Raw genomic sequence first — 23,295 nt, 5'->3', positions numbered from 1 at the left:
AGGGAAGGAAGGAGGGAGAGAGGAATGAAGGGGGAAAATGAAAGAAGGGGAGAAAAATTGCTAAGTTTTCTTTGCAAAAATGATCACCAGAATAATGCAGATAATAGTGAAAATTTTGGAAATTGTGTAAATGTTCACATATGGGTTTGACTGTGTTAATTTCAGCTGACTGACATATGAGATTTGGAGAAAGCATTTACAAGGTATCCTCTCTCTCTCTCTCTCTCTCTCTCTCTCTCTCTCAGGTTCTCATAAGCCCAGCTTGTCTTGAACTTCTGATTCCCCTACTCCCACACCATAGAACTGAGATTACAGGTATAGCCACTGTATACAGTACAATTTAAAAAATTTTTTTGATGTATCTTTATTTTTTTGAAAATTTCATACATGTATACAATTTATCCTGGGCCTATCCTGACTTCTCCCTCCCCTGACTCCCCCAGGGAGTTAACTGCCTCATCTCATCTCCTAGCATGTCCTCCTTTATAATTGCTTCCTTTTTCATAAGCCACTGAGTCCAACATGCACAGGGCTGTGGGATCATCCACTGGACTTGGGGAACCTACCAGTGGCCATAATCATAAAGGAAAGTGACTCTCTCTTCCTTCCCCTCTCTTCCCCTTAGCAGTCGATCAACTGCCAATAGCTCCTCAGACTTGGGGCCCCTTCCCCACTCAAGGCTGGATTTTTTTAAAAACTTTTTTTAAGGATAGGGTCTAACTCTATAACCCTAGATGGCCTGGAGCTCTCTATGGAAACCAGGCTGACCAATATCTAGTAACTATTTCCAGGCACTGAGATTTTTTATCTAATAACCCATCTTCTAGGAGCAGCATTGTTCCTAGTGTGGGCCCTTTCTGTTCAACTTCTTTAAAAGAAGAGGAGGAGGGGGAGGAGGAGGAGGAGGAGAAGGAGGAGGAGGAGGAGGAGAAGGAGAAGGAGGAGAAGAAGAAGAAGAAGAAGAAGAAGAAGAAGAAGAAGAAGAAGAAGCATTCTGTCTCCTAGGTAACCAGGTGAATGGCTTTTCGTCATGTCCACAGCTACCTGTCTGCTCTGTTTGCTAGCTGTCACTAGGCTTGAATCAGCATCTCTATCAGGCATCCTCCAAATTACAAAGAAAGGAGCAACAACATCCTGACCCTTTGTTAGGGCAGTGACAGCCTGTCTGCAGGGCTACATGACCACCTCAGGTGGGGCCTATGGCTTGATGGCTTGGCTGCCATGCCGTATAGAAATATGGGCCTACACAGCACCCATACGAAGCAGTTCACAACTGCCTAATCTCCAGCTCCAGGGGCCCTTACGCCCTCTTCTGGCCTCATCAGGCACCTTCACATAAGGGGCAAAGACACACACATACGTACACTTGAATACAAATAACTCCTTTAAAATTATATTCTTAGTTGGTTCATAAGCTAATAGGGTTTCCTAAGGCTTCTTCATAAATCCTTAGTTTAGGTTAACCTCCATTTGGCCTCTCCTTCCCCTTATTCAAGTCCCATCCCAGATAGACCCTTTAGCTCCCAGATTCTCTCCCCGTTCTTTCATGTCACATATGTCCTACTATCCCCTCCCAGTACAATGTTTTTAAAGAGAGCATACAGAGTTGAATACAATGGAATATCAGACAAAGCTCTGCAAGGCCTGAATCAAGCGACACAGAAAAGAGAAGGATAGAGAATACAGAGTGAGGCAACACAGAAGAAGAGAACAGAAGAAAGGGGGAGGTAGAGGTACAAGAAAGGAAGATGAGGAATAAGATGGGAAAAAAGTCGTTTTTGGAGTTCTGGGTAAATCACAGCAAACCAGGCTCTCCCTTGCATTTCCATCTTCATTAGCGATATCCTGAAACACCAGCAGATGGGGATATTGGCCTGAAAAAGGAGAAATTTGCACACACACACCCCATTCAAAATTTCCTTTGCTTAAAAAAACACACCAAAAGAGAATTCCAGGTATCTCTGACTCTCCAAACTAAATTTAAGAAGTAAAAGTTCTTATGGTAAATTTTGTGTACTTTTAGTAATTCGTGCTTTTAACTCGAAAGAGGCCACTGTGAATTTTTGACTTTTTATCCATAAGGCTCCCAGCATCCCATCCCATTTCGGTTATTTAATGCATGGATATGTATATGTTGTCTATGTATTTTGAGTCCCTGGTAACTAGTTGAGCAGCATTGAGGTACACTACAACAATTCTGACCCAGCTCCCCATCCGTAGAACTTCTTATGTGGGATGGAACATCTATCTTTTGGATTCTTGTCCGTGGGAATTCTGGGGATCTTTACTTTCCCACCAGTAATACAGCAGCCACTGCAGAGGACTTTCGGTGATTATGTCCTGTTGGCAAGGAGGTTCCTTAAAAGGGACTCACTTTAGTGACAGAGCCCCCACTCTTCAACCGTACCCACATTACTTGCTGATTTCTGGTCAGAAGATCTGATCGGCCCCCAGGTAATGATGTTGCTCTTTCTACAGACAATGGTACTTTGTGTAGCATGGCCATAGTGTCCTTATACTATAGAGGGGTCAAGACACTTACTTTGAGAACTGTATTTTATTCCGTATACTGTGGCCGTCTTTGACACCTCTTAACCTCGATATAACCGTTCATTTTCACTGAACCAGTGCAATTGACATGGTATCTATTATGTCTAAGACCTATGCTAACTGGTTTCAAGAGCATCACTAACTATCTCTGAGATGCACTCCCTGTCCCAGACTCCAAGGATTAGTAACAATGCTGACCTATTACCTATCTTTTTACTCATTTGTTCAATATTTATTTGTTTTATGATTATTTACTTATTGTTAGTATGTACAGGTGTATACTACTGTGTAAGTAGCATCAATATATTTTTTTTTTTGGTGTTTTCGAGATAGGGTTTCTCTGTGGCTTTGGAGCCTGTCCTGGAACTAGCTCTGTAGACCAGGCTGGTCTCGAACTCACAGAGATCTGCCTGCCTCTGCCTCCCGAGTGCTGGGATTAAAGGCGTGCGCCACCACCGCCCGGCCAAGTAGCATCAATATAATAAATAAGAAGTAACCCACCAGGTGGGTCCTAGGAAGACCACCAGGCTTGATGGCAAGTGCCTTTAACCACTGAGCTATCTTTCCAGCTTTCTCATCCAACATTCATTGAGAATCTCCACTTTTAAAGAGCTCCTGGGAGTGGGAGGTGCAGATGGAAAAGGAAAGAAATAGATTTGCTGGCTTGTTGTGACGGCCCATGTCCGTAATCCCAGCTCTAGGCAGGAGATGAGGAGTGCATAGTCACCCTCAGGTACAGAATAGGTGGAGTGCGAAGACAGCCGGAGCCTAAAGGGAGCTGGGGACCTCAGCGCTTTCCCTCCTTCATACTTAGCTACCAAGGAGCAGCTCCTTCTTGAGAACGAATAAATAAATAAATAAAATAATTTAAAAAATGAAATGTGTTTCTAATTAGCTCCAAAATTAGTTATTAGCTTCAAATAAGCTTAGTATGGAAAATGTTGACAGAAGAAGCAGATAAATGATTAGACAATGAAACTCTTTTCATCTCTTTCCTTTTCCTTTCTGGAAACAATCAATTGAAAACAATTGGGTAGGATCAAAGAAAGCAACCTCCCAGTCAGACAAAGAGTTGTGACAGATAAAAGCAAGCACAGAGTGTGTGTGTGTGTGTGTGTGTGTGTGTTTGAAAGAGAGAGAGGGAGAGTTCTCACTTGAGCAACAGCAGCCTTCCTGTCTTGGCCTCTCAAATGCTGGGATCACAAGTGTAAGGCACAACATCAGGCTGCAACAGGATTTGTCACAGGATCTTTTAGTTGTAAAAATAGCAGGAAGATAGTAGGTGAATTTGAATAATGGGAGGATTGCATAGTTGCCAAAGGTGGGTGGCAGATCTCAGTAAATTTGAGGCCAGTTTGATTTACAGAGTAAGATCCAGGTCAGCTAGGATCTCTCTCTCTCTCTCTCTCTCTCTCTCTCTCTCTCTCTCTCTCTCTCTCTCTCTCACACACACACACACACACAGAGCTGTCCAAAACAACACAAAATGAAGATGAACAACTCATAAAGAGATACAGTTTCATTTGGTTCCTAGGTTTGGAGGAATGACTGATTGGTTCCACAGCTTAGAGCCTGTGGTGAGCGGTAATTTGCAAAAACAAAACTGTTCACCTGGCAGTCAGGAGGGTTTGTTGCCTTCCAGATTCTCTTTGAGGCCACACCCCTTCCATGTCTTAAAGAGACTCATCCGAAATTTTAAAGTTCCCACCATCCCCAACAGTTTCATGGCATGTTAAACAAGCTTTTAAAGAATTTTTTCTCGGGCGGGCGGTGGTGGTGCACGCCTTTAATCCCAGCACTCGGGAGGCAGAGGCAGGTGGATCTCTGTGAGTTCGAGGCCAGCCTGGTCTACAAGAGCTAGTGCCAGGACAGGCTCCAAAGCTACAGAGAAACCCTGTCTCGAAAAACTAAAAAAAAAAAAAAAAAAAAAAAAAAGAATTTTTTCTCTTAAAGATTTACTTATTGTGCGTGTGTGTGTGTGTGTGTGTGTGTGTGTTCAGGTGGCAAGGAGGCCAGAAGAGGGCATAGAATCCCAATGAGTTACGGGCAGGGGAGCTCCAACAATGGATGTTTGGAACAGAACCTGAGTAGTTTAGTACAGCAGCGAGTGTTCTTAACTGCTGAACCATCGTCTCTTCAGCTATCTGGGGGACAGACCACACTCGACTATTCCAAGTTCTTTGTCCATAGGAAAGTCTAGTCTTCAGTGGTGAGTGTGTTATCTAATTGACAGTTTTTTTGGGGGGGTGTATGTTTTATTTCTTTAATGAACACATAAAGATATACAAGGAATACACTGTAATATTTCACTGCAATGTATCATGATCAGATTGGGCAACTGTTACATCCAATATAAAATATTTATCATTTCTTTGCAGTAGGAAGATTTAACATTTTATTTGTTATTTTGAAATGTGTAATTAATTGGCATCCCTCAATCATCTCACTGTTTTATAGAGCATGAGAAGGTATTTCTCCAAACAACTGTTCCCTTCTACTTGTCCCATCTTTTTTCTACTCAATACTCAAGACTCTTCCCAGCCTCTAATATGTACCATTTTACTGTTACTTTACTAATTGACAGTTTAAATGCTCAGGGGGAATAGTTCTTTGTCGTGTACTTGCATTCTTTTTGTTTTTGTTTTTCAAGACAGGGTTTCTCTGTGTAGCCCTGGCTGTCCTGGACCGCCTTCTGTAGACCAGGCTGGCCTCGAACTCAGAGATCTGCCTGCCTCTGTCTCCCTGAGTGCTGGGATTTAAAGGTGTGTGCCACCACCGCAGGGCTTGCATTGCTTTTATGTGTAGCAGTTTCTATAACGAAGTAATTAGGAAAGCGAGGCAAAAGCTCCTGCAGGCATTAGGGTCATTGTAGTTGTCTGGGTGTTGAGGAGGATATGGGGTTCTCAAAAGACAGTATTTTGGAGAACAAAGATGATTCAGCCTTGACCTGTATTTGGGCAAAGGTGCTTTGGCCTGGGCCTATGCTCCTCCTTCCCCTTGCTATGATAGTTCCCCACGAGGAAAAAGAGTTGTTGAATCTGTTCATCTCTCTCTCCCTCATACTCCACTTCAGAAGCTTTTGTCGGAATGACCCGAGTTCTCCTTGTCTCTCCTTATGGTCTTATCCTCCCGGAGCTGTTTAGAACAAAGAGCATTAACGCCTCTGCCAGAGGAGGTATCATGGTGGGAGATGTATAGGGCTTGCTCTCCAAGTGTGTGGATGGGAAACTCTGTCGAGCAGCGGCTGTCCCCCACTGCCACATCTGCTTGGTGCTCTAGGACTTCATGTCTGCGAATTCTAAGTTTCAACTTGGTCTTTTCAGGTCTTGGGGTGGTATTTTCGTGGAGGGGAAGAAAGACAGTCCTCTACCTAAATGATTCTAAGTCGGAGGCAGCTCCACGCCAAACCTAGGCTGAAGAGGCTGTGTTCCGCATTTGGCTAGCGGTGATACTAATTTCGGGCGCAACCCGAGCACTGTGCCACTTTCGAGCTGCACCTCGCAGAGGCCCTCCTACTAGAGGGCGTGGCCATCGTGGGAGGAGCCAAGAGTGGTCCGGAACAAAACTCCAGTGCGCGAGGGGCGTGGTCTCGCAACTTGCATGTTTTGGGAGGGGCCCCGAGATCCACTTCCGGCGTGTGCGTCCGCGTGTGGAACCGGCGAGCTCATGGCTTCCCTGGAGTCTTCCAGGCTGGACGGCCTGACTGGAGACATGGAGACAGAGGTGCCACAGTGTGCAAGGTGGCTGTACTGTGGGGAGCCTGACGACAGGCAGAAAGCTGTGCTGGGTAAAGACTGTGAGACCCGAGCGGACGCCCCTCCTGTCTGGGCTCCACGGTAGCCCTCCTGCCCACTTCCTGGAGCTGGGACAGAGCCCCGGCTATCCTCCCGTTCCTCTGTCACGACTTCACATCTATGCAAGAACATTTCACAGGGCACTGCCCAGATCTCTCATTCGCTCTTTCCCCCCTCCACGGAGCAGAGTTCTCTCTCTTCTGCCAGTTAATGACATTCCCTCAGTCATTTTGTGATAACTTTTGCCCAGCGGCCACCCCCTATCTCCCTCTTTACTACTGGACCAGGACTTCCTTCAGTCCCCCTAAAAGTCGGACAGAAGCTCCCTTGCCTTCATCACGGGTTCCCAGCCACAATGCAGTTCTTCCCCCACTACTCCCTGCTGGTCCTGTTCTTATCTCATTCTTGGGTTACATTTACAGTTCAGTTCTCCAATGGGAAGCTGCAGAATCCAGGCAACATGCGCTTCACCTTGTACAACAGCAACGACGTGGTAAACCCGAGGTTGAGGAATCAGCGGATCCTGGTAAGTGCAGAGTTCAGGTTGTCAGAACTCTGCAAGGCTCTGCAGGCCTCTGAAGACCCTTGGTGGGGGCAGATATGGGAGGGCCAAGGGGAGAAAAGGAGGAGTAGCAAATGGGACTGTGGCGGCGCTGAGTGAAAGATTTGGGTGAAGCGATGACTTTCCACATATTTGGGTTCCATTTCTTTGGAGACAGGATTTCTCAGTGTAGCTCTGGCTATCCTAGAACTCACTGTGTAGAACTTGCTGAATATTCCCAGTGTCCTCATGTAACAGACAAAGGGAGCACCTGAGTCAGATTTGACAGCATTCCTCGGGGACTCAGCGACAGCACTCTTTGATGGGCATGGGTGTTATTTTGTTTTTGTTTATGCACCATGTCTGTGTAGCTAGCTGGTGGAGGCCAGAAAGGGGCATTGGATCCCCTAGAACTGGAGTTACAGATGGTAGCTAGCCACCTTGTGGGTGCTGGGCTTCAAATGCTGGTCCTCTGGAAGAGCAGCGGGTGCTCTCTACCCCAGAGCCTTTGTCCAGTTCCCAGCTTGAGCACTGTTGATGTTTTGAACGGGGTGATTCTTTGTTGTGGGTGGGAGACCTGTGCCTCACAGAATGCTTCTTGTTTGTTTTTCGATTTTCAAGAAAGTGTTTCTTGCCTGGCAGTGGTGGCGCACGCCTTTAATCCCAGCACTCGGGAGGCAGAGGCAGGTAGAGCTCTGTGAGTTCGAGGCCAGCCTGGTCTACAAGAGCTAGTTCCAGGACAGGCTCCAATGCTACAGAGAAACCTTGTCTCAAAAAAACAAAAACAAAAACAAATGAAAGACAGTGTTTCTCTGTGGTAGCCCTGGCTGTCATGGAACTCATTCTTTAGACCAGGCTGGCCTTGAACTAAAGAGATTCGCCTGCCTCTGCCTTCTGAGTGCTGGGATTAAAGGCGTGCTGCCACCCAGCTCCACAGGGTACTTAATAGCATTTCTGGTCTCTCCCCAATAGGTGTAGGGTTAAGAATGCCTACTTTCCAGAGATGCAAATTCTCTGGGTAGTACAGGTGGACAGCAGAAAAAGCTTAGGGTTTAGGGCCTAGGGAGCTCAGTAGGAAGAGAAGTCTCTACTTGTCTGAATGCCTTCCTGGGAAAGGTACATCAGAGTTGAGCTCTGGAAGATTGGGGAACAGGTAGAAGCTGATGTTTGGTGTCCAAAGTGACAAGGGGAAAAAAAGAACTTGTCTAATTGGGAAGAGCTGGGTCTAGGAAGAGCTGACGTCGGAAAGGTTGGCGAAGATCTGGGGCTGCGCAAGCCAATGACCTGCAGAATCATTGTACCCGGGAGTGCTGGAAGACCAAGACCTCACTGTCTGGTTCTCCATGCAGCTCACTCAAGAACTTTTATTTTTCTCTCTCACTTTAAATTTTTTTTAACTGGGGACTGGAAAGATGGCTCGGCAGTACTGACTGCTCTTCCAGAGGAGCCAGGTTCAGTTCCCAGCACCCACTTGGCAGTTTCAGGGGACCCTTAGACAGACACACGTGCAGGCAAAACAGTAATGCCCATAAAATAAAAAATAGAAATGTTTTTATCTTTATTCTCGCTGCCCACTGTCTTTCCCCACATTCCCTATTCCCCTCTTGTTAGTCCCCTGCCTCCCTCTCAAATCTCACTTTCGTGACATCCATCCTCAGCTGGAGAGATGGCTCAGTGGTTAAGAGCACTTACTGCTTTTCTGGAGGACCTGGGTTCAGTTTCTTATACCAACATAGAGGCAACAACTGTAATTCTAGTTTGCCAGCACTGCATACAGGCAAAACACTCTAAAACACATGAATATCTCATTACATACATATTATATTACCCTCTGTTCCCTCTTCTTTTGCTACTCTTTTTCTCATGGTTCCTTTCTACTGTCATGTCCTGAATGTACACGCACACACACTGCTCTTTTACCATGTGGATTCTGGGGCTAACTCAGGTTGTCATCTAAACCACAAATGCTTTATCCACGGAGCCCATGTGGAACCTTACAGCTGTTCTCATTGGTGTCTCTGATGGGTAAGGTCTTTATCCACGGAGCCCATGCGCAACCTTACAGCTGTTCTCATTGGTGTCTCTGATGGATAAGGTCTTTTTTTTTTTTTTTTTTGGTTTTTCGAGACAGGGTTTCTCTGTGGCTTTGGAGCCTGTCCTGGAACTAGATCTGTAGACCAGGCTGGTCTTGAACTCACAGAGATCCGCCTGCCTCTGCCTCCCGAGTGCTGGGAATTAAGGCGTGCGCCACCACCGCCCGGCCTGATGATGGATAAGGTCTTTATCCACGGAGCCCATGCGCAACCTTACAGCTGTTCTCATTGGTATCTCTGATGGGTAAGGGTCTTTCTTTATCCACGGAGCCCATGTGCAACCTTACAGCTGTTCTCATTGGTGTCTCTGATGGGTAAGGGTCTTGAGCACTTCTCATATTTTGGGCAGTTTGTGTCACTTCTTTAAGAGCTGTCTACTTAGCTCATCAGTCCTCTTTTTGACTAGATTAGTTGAGGTTTTTTTTTAATTTTTACAGTTCTTTGTATATTCTAAATATTAATCCCTTGTTGGATGAATATTATTATACTTGGCAGTGATTTAGCCCCTTCTGTATGCTCTTTACTTTAGGTAATATTTGCTTTGCTCTGAAAAAGCTTTTTAATTTCATGCAATCCCAGGTGCCACTTCCCCCAAGAACTATACCTACCACCTCAAAGCTTTCTTAAGGTATTTGGGGTTCCCTTTCCAAAGTTTTCTTGCCTTTCCCCCAGAGACACCCTAGGTTCCTATAGATGAGATGGGGCTAGATCTCCTCCTGGAGGGTGTGTAGGGCTGGCACAGTTTGGTCCTGGATTCAAGTCCATGCTCAGTGCCCTTCAATGCTGATCGTCAATGGAACACTTTGTTTTTCAGGCCGCTGAAACAGACAGGCTCTCCTATGTTGGAAACAATTTTGGGACTGGCGCCCTCAAATGCAACACTCTTTGCAGGTACTAGGCCACGGGGCAGTGACAGAGGGGCTAGGAGGGTTTAGTGCGACAGTGACACCATCTTCAGTCCTTATTTTGGAGGTAGTTGGGGGGATCTGTGGGTTCACTAAGATCCTGTGTGTAGTGATATTTCATTTGTATTTTAATAAATAAAACTTGCCTGAAGGTCAGAAAAGTAAAATAGCCAGCCACCAACTCTTACCTCTACACCTCTACCTCAGTCTGAAATGGTGATCCCGCCTCCAGGGATCCCAGAATGAGACTGTGTGTGAGAGCTGTCTCCTCCCTTATATTCCTGTCTAGGACTGGGATTAAAGGCGTGCACCACCACCACAATCTAGATGTGATTGCTCATCAGAACCATCTGGTGGCTTTTTCAGTCCTCATCCATTCTGTGTGTCCTCCCTCTTCATCCCTACTGCTCCCTCTCTGCAGGGATTGTTACCTGTGAGCAAGCAGACGCCCTCCTCCGGCAGAAAGAAGCTAGGGATCTGTAAATAGGAAAGAGGGTTGTGTGGATAATAACCCGTGCATAATCTACTACCGTGTCATTCTGCTTCTGCCCAGACACTTTGTGGGGATTGTGAACAAGACCTCTGGCCAGATGGAGGTGTATGATGCCGAGCTGTTCAACATGCAGCCGCTGTTTGCCGGTAGGTTCCAGAAATGAAGACTCAGTTAAAGGTCACATCATAGGGGTTTGTTGGATTAGTTCATTTTTGTTTCCTAAGAGGCATTTGTAATTTTTTCTAAATGGTTTTCCCCTCATACACCTTTCTGAGACAAGGTCTCATGTAGTCCAGGCTGCCCTTAAATTTGCCGGGCAGCTGAGGATGACCTTGGACTTCTAGTCCTCCTGCCACCAACTCCCGAGTGGTGACCTTACAGGTATGTGCCACCACACGTGCTTATATGGTGAAGGGAGTGTGACCTTAGAACGTGGTGTCTCCCGGCAAACACAGCTCATCCTCAGCCATAATGGGACGCCTTCTTGCCAAGTGTTTTCTTTTTTTTATTTGAAAAAAAAAATATATATAGTATATATTTTAATGAATCATTTATTGACCCCTTACTATCTAAGCTAAGGACTTTGTATGACAGGCAAGATCCCGTCTCTCCAGCATTTACAGATGTTGTCTCAGAAAGCAGCCTTTTTAAGCAGGAATAGTCGTCAGTGCAGGTGTCTCATGGGGCTTTCTTTCCCACCACAGGCTCTTCTTAATCCTTCATGTGTGGGAGCACAGGTGTTCACATGCCACAGCACATGTAAGCGGTCAGAGCAGAACCTCTGCTGTCTGACCACCTGTTTGAGAAACTGTGTCTGTTGGCTCTGAGTAGGCCGGCAGCTGCCCCTTGAGCGTCTGGGGTTCTCTTGTCTCTGCTTCCCATCTTACTGTGGCCGCATTGGGATTCCAGATGTGTGCTACCGTGCCCAGCTTCCCAGGTCCTCATGTTTGGGTAGCAATTTTCGGCACACTGAGCCATCCTCTAGACTTTCTAAATTCCAATGGAAATTTTAAAATTTTATTACACTTATTTATTGGATGTATATATGTGTATGTGTATTATATATATAATATGTATTATATATAATATCATACACACACCACAGTACATGTGTGTGGTCACAGGCCAATTCAAGCAAGTTGATTTTCTCTCTCCAGAATGTGGATCCAGGCACATGTGAACAACATGTGACTCAGGTCATCAGACTTGGTAACAGGCACCTTTTTACCTGCTGGCCCTCTACCAGCCTGCTGAGGTAGAATTGTTTAAATTCCTTTTTAAAAAAGATTTATTTTATGTGCATGGTTCTACATGTGTGTCTGTGTACCACATGCATGCATTGCTTGTGGAGGCCAGAAGAGAGAGTTGGATCCCGTGGAACTGGAGTTATACATGGTTGTTAGCCATCATGTGGATGCTGGGAACTGAACTTAGGTCCTCTTACAAGAGCAGCCAGGTGCCCTTACCTGCTGAGTCATCTCTTCAGACTCTAAGGTTTTTTAATTCTTGATGAGATACATTTGTGTTACATGCTGATAGTTTATAAATAGTGGCTTGTTCTGGCTCGCTGCACGCTAGATTTTTTTTTTTTTTTTTTTTTTTTTGAGACAGAGTTTCTCTGTAGCTTTGGAGCCTGTCCTGGAACTAGCTCTTGTAGACCAGGCTGGTCTCAAACTCACAGAGATCCACCTGCCTCCCAAATGCCGGGATTAAAGGTGTATGCCACCACCGCCCGGCAATGCTAGTTTTGGGTTTTTGCAGTGTGCTTGTCACTATTCTGAACACCTTTCACAAGAACCACATAATTACTTCATAGGTACTACTATTCTTTTTCTTCCTTTCCTCTGTGTAGGTCTGGCTGTCCTGGGACTCGCTCTGTCCAGGCTGGCCTTGAACTCACAGACATCTGCCTCTGCTGGGATTGAAGGCAGTTGCCACCACCACCTGGATTTTTTTCTTTTCTTTCTCTCTCTCTCTCTCTCTCTCTCTCTCGCTCGCTCTCTCTTTCGTGTGTGTTATTCCTTTTTTTAGCAGCACTGAGACGTGGCTGACTGAGGTGACCTGCTGCTGAGCTAACCCGAGCTTGTGTTCTTGCCCTTCAGATTGTACCGCTCACTATTTGAGTACATTGTGGGAAGTCGGAGAGTGACGTGTGAAAATTCCCAGTATGTTTATAAACACCCGCCTTTTAGGTCTTTGACCAGAAAAGCAGATCTACTTATCGGAAGAGCCAAGGACTTGGTTTCTGTTCCCTCTGACGTGGCCTGGCTTGGGAAAGTGCCTGGACCAGTCACTGTGTCTGCGGGCCTCATCTTTCCTTGTTTCTGATCTAAGAGGCTGGGGCAGAGGACAGCCATTCTTACTTATTTACTGAGGAATACAGCCAGTATTCAGTGTACATTCATGTTAGGGAAGTCTCGGAATAAGGAGCTTGGTTTTTCTTAGATTAATGTTAAATAAACACTAAGCACTATTAATATTTTTAAGACCTTGCAGGGCTGAGCACACGTGCACACGCTTATGGGGTTAAGACCCGGGTATCAGCTGAACTCAAATTTAAAATCATCGTGGGCAGCATAGTGAGCCCCCCCCCCCCCCCCAATATAGTAAAGTACTCATTGGTGAGCCTCACAGTGTGCTTTCTTCCTGTTCTGTGTTTCTGTAGAAGATGCTATTGAGCATGAGTCCCTGCTGGACAATCAGACCAAGACTTTCAGGGAAAAGGTGAGTGACAGTTAAGGACGCTCCTTCGAGGCCTGGTTTCCCTGTCAGTGTAACAGCCCCCCTGAATGTGGGCCTCCCTGGCTGCGCCATCTCAATTGGTCTTTGGTTCTCCGCCTGGTTGCTACCTGCAGAGGCCTTCTGGTCTCCCAGGGAGCAGGCTTGCTGCTGCCTTGGCCAGGTGAACACAGCCAGTGTCGGTATTTGCACCCTGTTCTCTGGGATGAAGGGGGTATAGCAGAAAGCTTCTTAGGTTTTGGTCCACACTGTGGACAATGTTGTACCTGGAGATGCATATCAACAAAGTAAGTTCTTTGAGCTTCTGGATGTAAAGAATTCTTAGTGAAGTCTCGCCTTTGGGTGGCAGACTGAACTTTCAGTACTGCATGGGCCACAGCAAAGAGAAGACCACTCTGGTTCACTTGGGGAGAGGGAGTGGTTTATTAACAGCGTCTGCTACGGGAGCAGATGGCAGATGGGTGGGATGTGTGCCACAGGTTTCCCAACCCTGATTCCAGTCAAGTCTTTCTGTACCGATGGAAAACTAAATGTGGATTTGTAACTGGGAGTCAGTGCAGCAAACCCAGTCCTTATGTGGACAGGTTTGAGAAAGGACTCAGCCTGAATGACAGGTGAGGTAATCCTGGCTCAAGGACCCCACAGCTTGCTTGTGATTACACACTTGGAAACAGCCGTGCTGCCCAGCCTGTCCTTGGTAACTGGGTTTGTTTCTTACACAGTTGGATTCTTGCATTGAAGCCTTTGGAAGCACCAAGCAGAAGCGGTCCCTGAACTCCAGGAGAATGAACAAAGTTGGCAGCGAATCTTTGAATCTCACAGTAACTAAAGCTGCAGAGAACATCATCGATACAAAGGGTGTGAACGGTAAGAGGCTGGAGCTTGGGGTAGAGTGTGCCCGCAAAGGTAGCAGATGCCAGCGGGGAGCTCGAAGGCTGGATTCCTTCCTGGTACATGGCCGCAGCCTCTCTGATGCTGTGTAGTGAATATTTACTATCATGCGTCTCTAACTCTGCTCTGAGTTACTTGAGGGCAAACACTGTATCCACCTTCTGCATGGCTGGGAAGTTCAGATCCTGGCAGGTGTTCAGATTGGAGTTTTGGACCGTGTGGTTTCTACTGTATTGGGTTCATGGAGTGTTGGGAGCCTGTAGCTGCACAGGGTGGCACTCATGTTAATTTTCCTCCACTGAAAGCTCTGGTCAGCGATGCCATGCAGAATGACTTGCAAGATGACTCCCTGTACCTTCCTCCCTGCTACGCTGATGTGACCAGGCCTGAAGACGTGTACAGATTTGAAGACAGTATCCTTGCAGTTTGGAAGGTGCCTAATTTGCAGGCTGTCGTGTTGGTACACATTGGCAGAGCCAGGCTGTGTAAGAGTAGCTGTAGCCGTGGTCCTGCGACATTAATAAATGCAACATCCAACCCTTTTCCCACATCCCATTGCTGTTGGCAAAAGGTTTGTCAGTTTGGCTTCCTCATTAGCGGAAGGACCTACTCCTGGGAATCAAACCCGGTGTTCAGTTAACAGCTTTGTGCTGTGGGGGTCATTCTCCACAGACAGAATATAACCTTTGAGTTGGCTGGCATCAAAGTCCAGAGCAGACATACTGAAACAAGTGTCGGAACATAGAACTCCCCTGCTCAGGGGGTCTGGCTAGTTGGAGAATGCTAACAAAAGCTCTAGTAGTGAAGGGGTAATCCAGGTAGGAAGTGACCCCGGGGCTGGAATCTGGGAATCGGGTCTCTGTTCTCCACCCTGCTTCCTCTGAGTTCCTTCTCTGCCTGGGAAATGAGGTCCCTTGAGATGACTTAGGTGTCCATTTTGGTCAGTTATGTTCTTGACTTGCAACCAGTTCTGTCCCCGGCTGAGTACGATGCTCTTGAGAGCCCTTCCGAAGCCTTCAGAAATGTTACATCAGAAGACATACTGAAGATGATTGAAGAGAACAGGTATTCGTGGGCAGGTGGGGCATCGTGAGGCATGATGGGAAACGGAGTTTGACATAAAGCAAGACCTTGATAATACCACTCAGAAAGTAGCAGCTCAGGGAGTTTATGGGGAGGTGTCTGCTCAGCCACAGAGTAAGGAGCAAGCTTTGACACCAGGCATTCAGGAGGTGTGGATAGATCTAAGGAAGAGGATTGGTTTATGCGTGTAGCACCTATAGCTGGAGAGATGGTGGCAGGGTCCTGTAATCTGGGGCCCTGGACCAAAGCCAGCCCCATGTCCTGCTGTTGTTAATGCTGATTGTCACTGGCGATGGCCAAAGGCTGGCATTGGCATGGATGCAACCAGAGTGATGGCTGTCTGACAGTATGCTTGCCAACAACTTCTAAAATTAAATATGCACATTTTAAATATTGTATATTTAGTTTAAATAACAGAGATTAACCCTCTTAAAACAACTTTTTTTTAAAAAAAGATGATGGTTAGTTTATGTCTTAGTTCTGGTCTTTCTAATTATTCCTTCCTTTTTTATAAGATTATGTTGTGTGCATAACATGGGTAGGGAGGGGTCCAGTAGACGATGTCATTGGATCAGGTGTGAGTGCTAAGAAACGGACAAGGCCTCTGCAAGAGCAATGCTGTTTAACTGCTCAGCCATCTCTCTAGTCCTCCTTGTCTTCGTTTTTTTCTTAGAGTTTGTGTGTGTCTGTGTGAGTGTGAGATTGTGCTTGTGTGGGGGTGCGTGTACATGTGGAGGTCTGAGGTTGATCATCTTCGGAATTGTCCTCTGTTGTTTTTCTACCTTGTTCAATGACGTGGAGTCTGTCAATCAAACCCGGTGTGCCCTGCTAGGGTTAGCCTCCCTAGCCAACCCGCCCAGAGGGGATGGAGTGTGTGGGGACCGTGTGCTGGTGATGCCTCCTGACCGCCTGTTTCTCTTCCTTGTTTTTAGCCACTGTTCCTTCATCATAGAAATGCTGAAGTCTTTGCCATCAGATGAGCGGAGTCGAGACCGGCAAGCCCGAAGCATCTGGTTCCTAGACGCCCTCATTAGATTTCGAGCTCAGAAAGTGATAAAGGGAAAAAGTCAGCCCCTTGCAGGCACTTTATCCTGTTATCCTCAGTGGTTGCTTGTCTGTGGATGTCTGTCTGTCCAGGCTCTCTGTGTGGCCTGCCCTTCCTGCTGGTCCCACTGCCTGCCTGAGCCTCGCAGGGCTCTCTTTTCTGTATTTCTTTTTCTTTCTTTCTTTCTTTTAAATATTTATTTATTATGTATACAATATTTTGTCTACATGTATTCCTGCAGGCCAGAAGAGGGCACCAGACCTCATTACAGATGGTTGTGAGCCACCATGTGGTTGCTGGGAATTGAACTCAGGACCTTTGGAAGAGTAGGCAATGCTCTTAACCGCTGAGCCGTCTCTCCAGCCCCCTTCTCTGTATTTCTTTCATCTGCTCTGGAAATGGGGACAGGGTGGATGGGGCTTCCAGAGAGCACATGCCCTGCTTGTTCTGCCCGGTAAAACACAGTGTCCTGGTCAAATGAGAGGAATAACCTACGGGAGGCTGTTAGAATAAACATCAGTTACAGGAGGAGGAAATCAGGGCTTTGCTTGTGAAGAAGCTTGGGGCAGGTGGTTTTGCTTTTTAAGACAGTCTCACTACACAGCCCTGGTTGGCCTGGAACTCACAGAGATTCATGTGTCTCTGCCTCCCGAGTGCTGGGATTAAAGGTGTGCACGGCTATGCTTGCCTTTTTTTTTTCTTTTTGTGATGTGTAGGAGGATGTGGTGATGGTGTGTTTCACACTGAGAGTGCGAGGCAGTTTGTGATGTCCCACCTGCTTCTAAGACCATACGTGGCGGTCACACACTCATGCCCACCCCAAGCTGAAAAGCCAGCAGGAGACCCCTGGGGTTTGCAGCACAAGGCGTGTCTGTTCACTCTTCTTGTGGAGAGCACCAAGGATGAACTCTCAAGTTTCGTGTTCTGGTCTCTCGCGCCTTCCACCCTCAATTTACTTAGTTATAGGTAGTTATGGGGGGGGTGCGTGCTCAGTGTACCTATGGCCAGAGGACAGCTTTGGAATCAGTTCTCTATATCCATGCGAATCCTTGTGGCACATCTTGACCCACTGGGTCATCTCACCAGCTCCACCTGCAGTCTACTTTATTTTCCAGTATTTTACTGTGTGTGCCTCGTCCTCATCAGTCTGTTCTAGCTGTGTTCACACCCCTTCACAACACCTTCTGTGTGTGTCTGACTTTAAAGTGGCTGTTTTGGCTCTTAGGCCCCTGTTCCTCTTATCATGTGGTTCTGGCCATTACAGCCCCCACCCACCCACTTACAGATGTGCCCCTTTACAGGAAAATGATCCAATGTTGACTTTGTGTTCTAGGTGCCCTGGGACCTGGAATCCCCCACATCATCAACACGAAGCTGCTGAAGCACTTCACCTGTCTGACTTACAACAATGGCAGGTCAGGGGCTGTTTCTGTGGAAGGAATGCAGGTGGGGGTGGCAGGGAAGTGTGGGGACTCAGGTGCAATTCCATGTCCAGAGATCCAGCGCCAAAGAGTCACTGCCGTCTGGCGGTCTTCTGGGGACATCATACACTGTCCCTCTTGGAAGTGTTCATTTGTCTTTAGCTGTGGGGCACCCTGCAGTGCCGGGCTTACTGCTGATCAGTGCTGCAGGAAAGGACAGCTACCCAGTGACCTAGAAGACAAACTGCACTGCATCCAGGCCTTGTTTGCCGCTGTTTGATGGGGCTGTGCTCCCTGCTCCTGCTGTGTTTGGAAAGAGCAGGGGCAGCACTGAGGCTGGGTGGTTTTTCCTGTGGCCTGCTGAGCAGACAGTCACAGGCTCCTACAAAGGTTTCATGAGTACATCGCTACCAGCTACCAGCCACCTGGGGAAACGTGGGCGGGGCTTTCTCTGTCTCTGAGAGGAAACATGGGTTGACTTAACTGTCCACTGTGAGACTTGGGCAGCTTGGAAGGAACAGGCTGTGTGTGTGGCTTTGCCCCGCTGCCCCCCAAACTGGGACCACTGACTGTAGAGGGTAAGGCTCTGGTGTTCTTACTTAGCACTTGGGGTTTAACTTCATTTCTCCTCCATTGCCATTGACTGCAGTTTACGGAACTTAATTTCAAATTCAATGAAGGCCAAGATCACTGCGTATGCAATCATCCTCGCCTTGCATATAAGTAACTTCCAGATCGACCTGACAGTGCTGCAGGGGGACCTGAAACTCAGTGAGAAAAGGTGAGCACGGCAGCGTGAGGCTGGTCCCTGCGGCCACCAAGGTGGATTCCTCCTGCCCATGAGGCCCTGTTGAAGGGGGTGAAGGGTTGGGGTGTCTCACGGAAAAATCTTGGGACCAGAAGACAATCTCCTGTGAATGAATGATTGGTTGGCAAAAAACTCTGAGTGCCTTCTCTTTGCAAGGCTTGATACTGAGTTCATTCACAGTCCTTCACTGATTTCCAAAAAATATTAGGACTCTGAGGTCTGGAAAGGAATAACTTTCTCAAGATCTCACTCCCCAAAAGGGTGCCTGCGCCTTAGGCCTGAGCCTCCCACAGCTTTCTGTTCTGAATAACCCTGTGTGCCCTACATTGCTGTGACTAGGGAGGGATCCTCCGTGGATCTAGGGGTGAAGCGAGGGTAGAAACAGAGAACCCAGTTTTATGGTCCGGAGCACAGTGTGCTCCTCACTCCTGTCAGACCTGACAGCGCACACAGGGCTCCTCCTGATCTGTTCCATTTCTTCCTTAGGATGATTGAGATAGCAAAAGCCATGAGGCTGAAGATCTCCAAAAGAAAGGTGACCCTGGCAGACGGCAGGGAGGAGGACCACAGACTGGGCACTCTGTCTCTCCCACTGCCTCCAGCCCTGACCTCAGACCGCCAGTCAAAGCGGAAGAAGATGAACTAGATCTTTTCCAGATGGCTCGCTCTGGCCATGTCACAGCCACTTCTGTCCAGTCCCACTTTTATTTTTTAAAAAAGGAAGCAGACTGGATGTTGTGGTACTTTCCTATAACCCAAGAACTCAGGAGACTGAGGCAGGACAGTTGTGGATCCTGGGCCTGTCCGGGATTCTACTGTGCTCCACCACCCCAAGGCCTTACTTTAGCACTGTTTTCATGCCTCAGCCAGCATCCCAGCTGTGCCTCTCATGCAGAGATTAAAGGATGTCCTAGTTTGACTTCGGCTCCCTCCTTTGCTGTTGCTGTGGTTAGAAATGGCAGATGTTTCTCCTGCTGGGTCATGTGCAGGGTTTGGGAGGGTCAGGCTGAACTCTGGGCCTAAAAAAAGGATGATGGTTTAAAAGGAGGACCTGGACGAGCCGCAGCAGGTGGAGGAGGGCCGGCAGTGGTATCTAAATGAACAGCCTACTACAGCACAGCAGAGCCCAGTCAGGAATGATAACCACGGCTTTCCCTCCCCATGGAGACCATGCAGAGGGGCATGGTTGGCGATGAATACAACGTGGAAAGCATGGACCATCATCATGAGGGTCTCACTTGGTTTTGGATTCAGGCCTTGACAGACCCGCTGTTGTAATAAAGTTCTGGGGTCTGGGGAGGGGAGCTGCGCTAGAGGCTTGAGTCTTTTTAGACAGTACCAAATTGGTCTTGTGGCCATGATTCTGCAGGTGAGTTTAAGACAGACTGATTGGAAGCCTGTCATGGGTTCACATGGTGAGGGGAAAACCAGCACAGGCAAGTTGTCCTGTCTCCACTGTGGGCTGTGGTGCGCATACACCCACAGCAACAGAACTTACAACAAAAACGGGGTTGGAGAGAGCTCAGCAGTTAAAAGTCCCACAAACACCTGAGTTCCAACCCGACACCCATATGCCCAACACCGGGAAGCAAGAGACAGGAAATCCATTGGCTTCCTAGCTGCTGGCCTCACTGAAAAGCACGAGTTCCCAGAGTAGCTTGCCTCAACGGGAAAGGCAGAGAGTAACAGGACACCTGGTACTCTGACGACACCCCCCCCCCCCCCCAGGAAATCAGTCCTCTGTAGGAAACAGACTGCTCCACACTGGATGAAAGAGATGCATAAAACAGCTCATGGCAACACAGTCTGGGCTGGGAATGGTAGCACAAGCCTATAATGCCAACATTTGGGAGGAATCTTCAGCTAATCCGGGGCAGCTTGAAAAAGCAGTTGGTTAAGAAGCCCACAAGGGAAGCCAGGAGAGGGAGCTGACTCTGAACACCCCTTATCAGAAGAAAGTTCAGAAGATGGGTTTGCCTTAGCTTGGGTGGGCTGCTTTTAAGACTAAGAAAACTAACAGTATTTATTTACTACCAGGCCAGAAGATGGCTTAGTGTTTGGTAAAGGCACTTGCCGCCAAGCCAGATGACCCGATTCACTCCCTGGAACCCACCTGGGAGAAGCAGAGAACCAACTTCCCCAAAGTTGTCCTCCGACCTTCACATGTGTGCTGGGACACAGGCTCACATAGAAACACACAAGAGATGTGAAACAGTTCTAACACCGAGCTCATGAGCTGAGTGGGTACATGCTGAGGGAGAACCCAATCCAGGGAGACGTGCTCGTGTATCTGAAGCCCCTTGGCGCACCAGGTGACCTGTATGGAGGCAGTGTCAGTGGTTATCTCCAGACAGGCCCCTGGGCAGGACTCTGGATGGTACAGAGGCCCCGAAATGTAGCCCTGCAGCCTTGGATTCTGAGCCGTGGTGGGAGCAAACTGGTACAACGAGAGCTTTGATTCTGCGGTCTCAGTGGCACCTGCGGGGAAGCCTGCCGGTCCTTGGAACTGCAGCAAATGTGTGGGCCCAGTTAAGACCCGGAAGCGCCTCCTTTAAAATATATAGAGCTTTATTTTGGTTACTGAGATTTTCGTAAGTACTTGATTCACAGAAAAGTCATTTCTTACAAAATACCAAAGGCAGCGTTTTATACAGCGACTCATATTGGGGCCACCAGACAAGGGCATGGGCAGTACTGCAGATGGGAAAGACCAGGGTTCCTGTTCCCAGAGTGCTTAGGGAGAAGTCAGAGCTCCCCCTCCCACTCACCCAACAGCAGCACCTAGGGCTCCACAGAACCAGCATGGGATCTGACCCCAAAGGCTTGTGAGGGCCCTGCAATAAAGGCCAAGTGGGAAAGGGGGTCATCAAGGCGGAGCTGGCCCTGCATGCAGTCCCCTTCCACAGTGGGGTCCAAGCCCACCTGGCTCTCAAAGCTTGTCACATTCACAGTACAGTCTAGGGAAGCCCTTTGGGAGTGGGCCTTCCCATCACTTAGGCCACTAACTCAACTCTGGCTCTGGGCTGGGACTTAAGGACACAGACAGAAGGGGCTCTACCTTCGGAGAGTTCACAGGTAAACAGGCAGGACAGGGTATGGACCCAGAGAGTTCCAAAGCAAGGCAGAAAGTGCTCAGTGCCCTGAGAGGGAACGGGAGGGTGAGGCTGGGGTGGGGGGACACTATCACCGGAGCAACGAAAGTTACACGGAGATGGCAGTGTCTGAGCTAACCCTGGAGTGAGAGGTGGGGCCTGCACACACAGAGATAACTGGGAGGGCATGCGGGGAAGGAAAACAAGCTCAAGCCAAGGCACAGAGTGGGAAACACGGTAGGGCTGGTCAAGGCAGCTAGTCATCCATAAGGATATGGACACGCTGGAGGGCACCTCCACCTAGACAGGCTGGAGCTTGCAGGGACAGAGTACGTGTCCACGCACAGTCCGAATCCTGTGGCAGGCACTGAGCTAATGCTTTGAACCTGGGGGCTCCTTAGGGACAGTGGAGCTTCGTTCTTCACACGGCCCAGCCCAGCACCTGCCTGCACACCTGAGGCAGCCACCTGCCCCTCTTATTTTAGTGTGTCCCTTCATCATTCCTGGGACAGCTTTTCAGGAGGACCTTTTTGCTCCCAGCCCCTTCCTTGCTTCCAGGGCCATGTGCCAGTCTAGAACTGTCTTTAATAAAAACACTGCAGTCCCCAGAGGCGGCTGGGAGGCAGTCCTGTCCCCTGAGGGACCAAGAGGGCAGGCCCTGGAAAGGCAGCAGCTGTCTCCCTCACCACAGTTACTTCCCTTGATCAGAAGGACTCTCTTCCCTGAGAAGAGTCTAGGTTTGGTCTGTGTAAAGTGAGGTTCTCTGTAGTGTGGAATGATTGACCTAAAATCTGCATGTGCTGTTTGAGCCTCCCTAGCTCTTCCTAACCTCTAAGTGCTGGAACACTCCCAATTGCTCTTACTTTTTCTCCTGGGGGAATGTTTCCAAGGTCCTTCCTGATGAAGGCTGTGGAGTAAAGGGTTTAGAAGTACCTTGTTCTTAGTCCTCAGGAGGCCTAGGACCCTCTTTTCAGGAGTGGTGGTGTGTAGGATGGGGGTGGGGCTGGGAGTCTTCCCAGGCTTAACTTCCATCCCAAGAGTCTTAGCCTCTAGCTCTTCTGAGTGCCCACTGGGGCTTGGGGCTGAGGCAAGTCTTCTTGCTTACAGGATAGTACAGAAGATGCTGCGGTTGCTGTGGTAACCACCTTCCACACGGGCTGTGATCCTGGTCGCCATGGCTGTCACCTTCTGCCCACTGTGGGACCCAGAGGAGCCCCTGACTGAGTTTTCAAGGTGAGGCCGTGCTGGTGGATTCACCAGGCGCCAAGTGTCAGACCTGGGGGTGCAGAAGGAGAGCTAGTGAATACAGAGGCAGAGAGTACTGGGTGAACCCCTGCGTCTCACCTTTGGCTCCAGTTCTCTGGGCCTCCAAGTTTAAATCTAGGGACAGATCCCTGTTGTATTTCTGTATGGAACCATGGAACATTTCCTCTGAGGTCCTCAACTTTCCCCATCTTTCTGGATCTAGATGTGAATCAGTGGATTTTATCTCTACCCCTCCCCGCCATGTGCACACACCGCAGCTTTGTGAGCACGAATGGTCTACAAGCCTTATTTATCATCACCTTCAGGTGACGAGCAGGCAAAGGAGTTGCTGCACCAGTGCATGGAAGCTACTCGATGCTGAAAAAGAATGCACGAAGCAGAGAGTGGTGTGCTCCGGCTAACCCGTTCTTCAGAGTTCTAGGACAGCCAGGGCTACACACTGAAACCCTGCCTCAATAAAACAAAGAGACAGAGAATGACTTCCAGGGGGTCTGACTTTCTTCTGACCTTTGCGGACACCAGGCTCATACATGACGCAGACATGCATGCAATCCATGGGACACTCATGTTACAC

General features: G+C 48.1%; 2 protein-coding genes across 3 annotated transcripts in view; one reads left to right on the top strand and one right to left on the bottom strand.

Moving 5' to 3' along the window:
- Window positions 1–6,173: 6,173 nt before the first annotated feature.
- Window positions 6,174–19,282, top strand: Polr1e (RNA polymerase I subunit E). 2 transcript variants are annotated; one of them, XM_041667667.1, is made up of 12 exons: window positions 6,174–6,337; window positions 6,767–6,870; window positions 9,793–9,869; window positions 10,437–10,522; window positions 13,042–13,100; window positions 13,838–13,982; window positions 14,312–14,419; window positions 14,975–15,071; window positions 16,022–16,155; window positions 17,468–17,549; window positions 18,205–18,336; window positions 18,850–19,282. In XM_041667667.1, the coding sequence occupies exons 1-12, from the start codon at window positions 6,217–6,219 to the stop codon at window positions 19,007–19,009; spliced, it is 1,305 nt and encodes a 434-aa protein (XP_041523601.1). In that variant the 5' UTR covers window positions 6,174–6,216; the 3' UTR covers window positions 19,010–19,282. The 2 variants fall into 2 exon arrangements, with proteins under 2 accessions (XP_041523601.1, XP_041523600.1); XM_041667666.1 differs by having other exon boundaries at window positions 16,022–16,170.
- A 1,653-nt stretch (window positions 19,283–20,935) lies between these two features.
- Window positions 20,936–23,295, bottom strand: part of Fbxo10 (F-box protein 10) — a 43,267-nt gene continuing 40,907 nt past the window's right edge. The window contains exon 11 of the mRNA XM_041667833.1: window positions 20,936–22,731. Within this exon, the coding sequence (XP_041523767.1) occupies window positions 22,557–22,731 (175 nt within the window). The 3' untranslated portion in view covers window positions 20,936–22,556. The remainder of the gene's footprint in view (window positions 22,732–23,295) is intronic.

Source organism: Microtus oregoni, unplaced genomic scaffold, assembly GCF_018167655.1.
Source record: "Microtus oregoni isolate MIOR12 unplaced genomic scaffold, Mior012 000017F_ref0000208, whole genome shotgun sequence".
NCBI classification, from domain to species: Eukaryota; Metazoa; Chordata; class Mammalia; order Rodentia; family Cricetidae; genus Microtus; species Microtus oregoni.
This window is presented reverse-complemented; position numbering and strand designations above follow the sequence as displayed.

What these genes read in the sequence shown, in the direction of transcription:
- Polr1e (XM_041667666.1), top strand. Translation starts at nt 6,217, where the DNA reads ATGGCTTCCCTGGAGTCTTCCAGGCTGGACGGCCTGACTGGAGACATG. An exon ending in CCAAGACTTTCAGGGAAAAG is followed by an intron (nt 13,101 to 13,837) that starts GTGAGTGACAGT and finishes TTTCTTACACAG; the next exon opens with TTGGATTCTTGCATTGAAGC. An exon ending in CTGACTTACAACAATGGCAG is followed by an intron (nt 17,550 to 18,204) that starts GTCAGGGGCTGT and finishes CATTGACTGCAG; the next exon opens with TTTACGGAACTTAATTTCAA.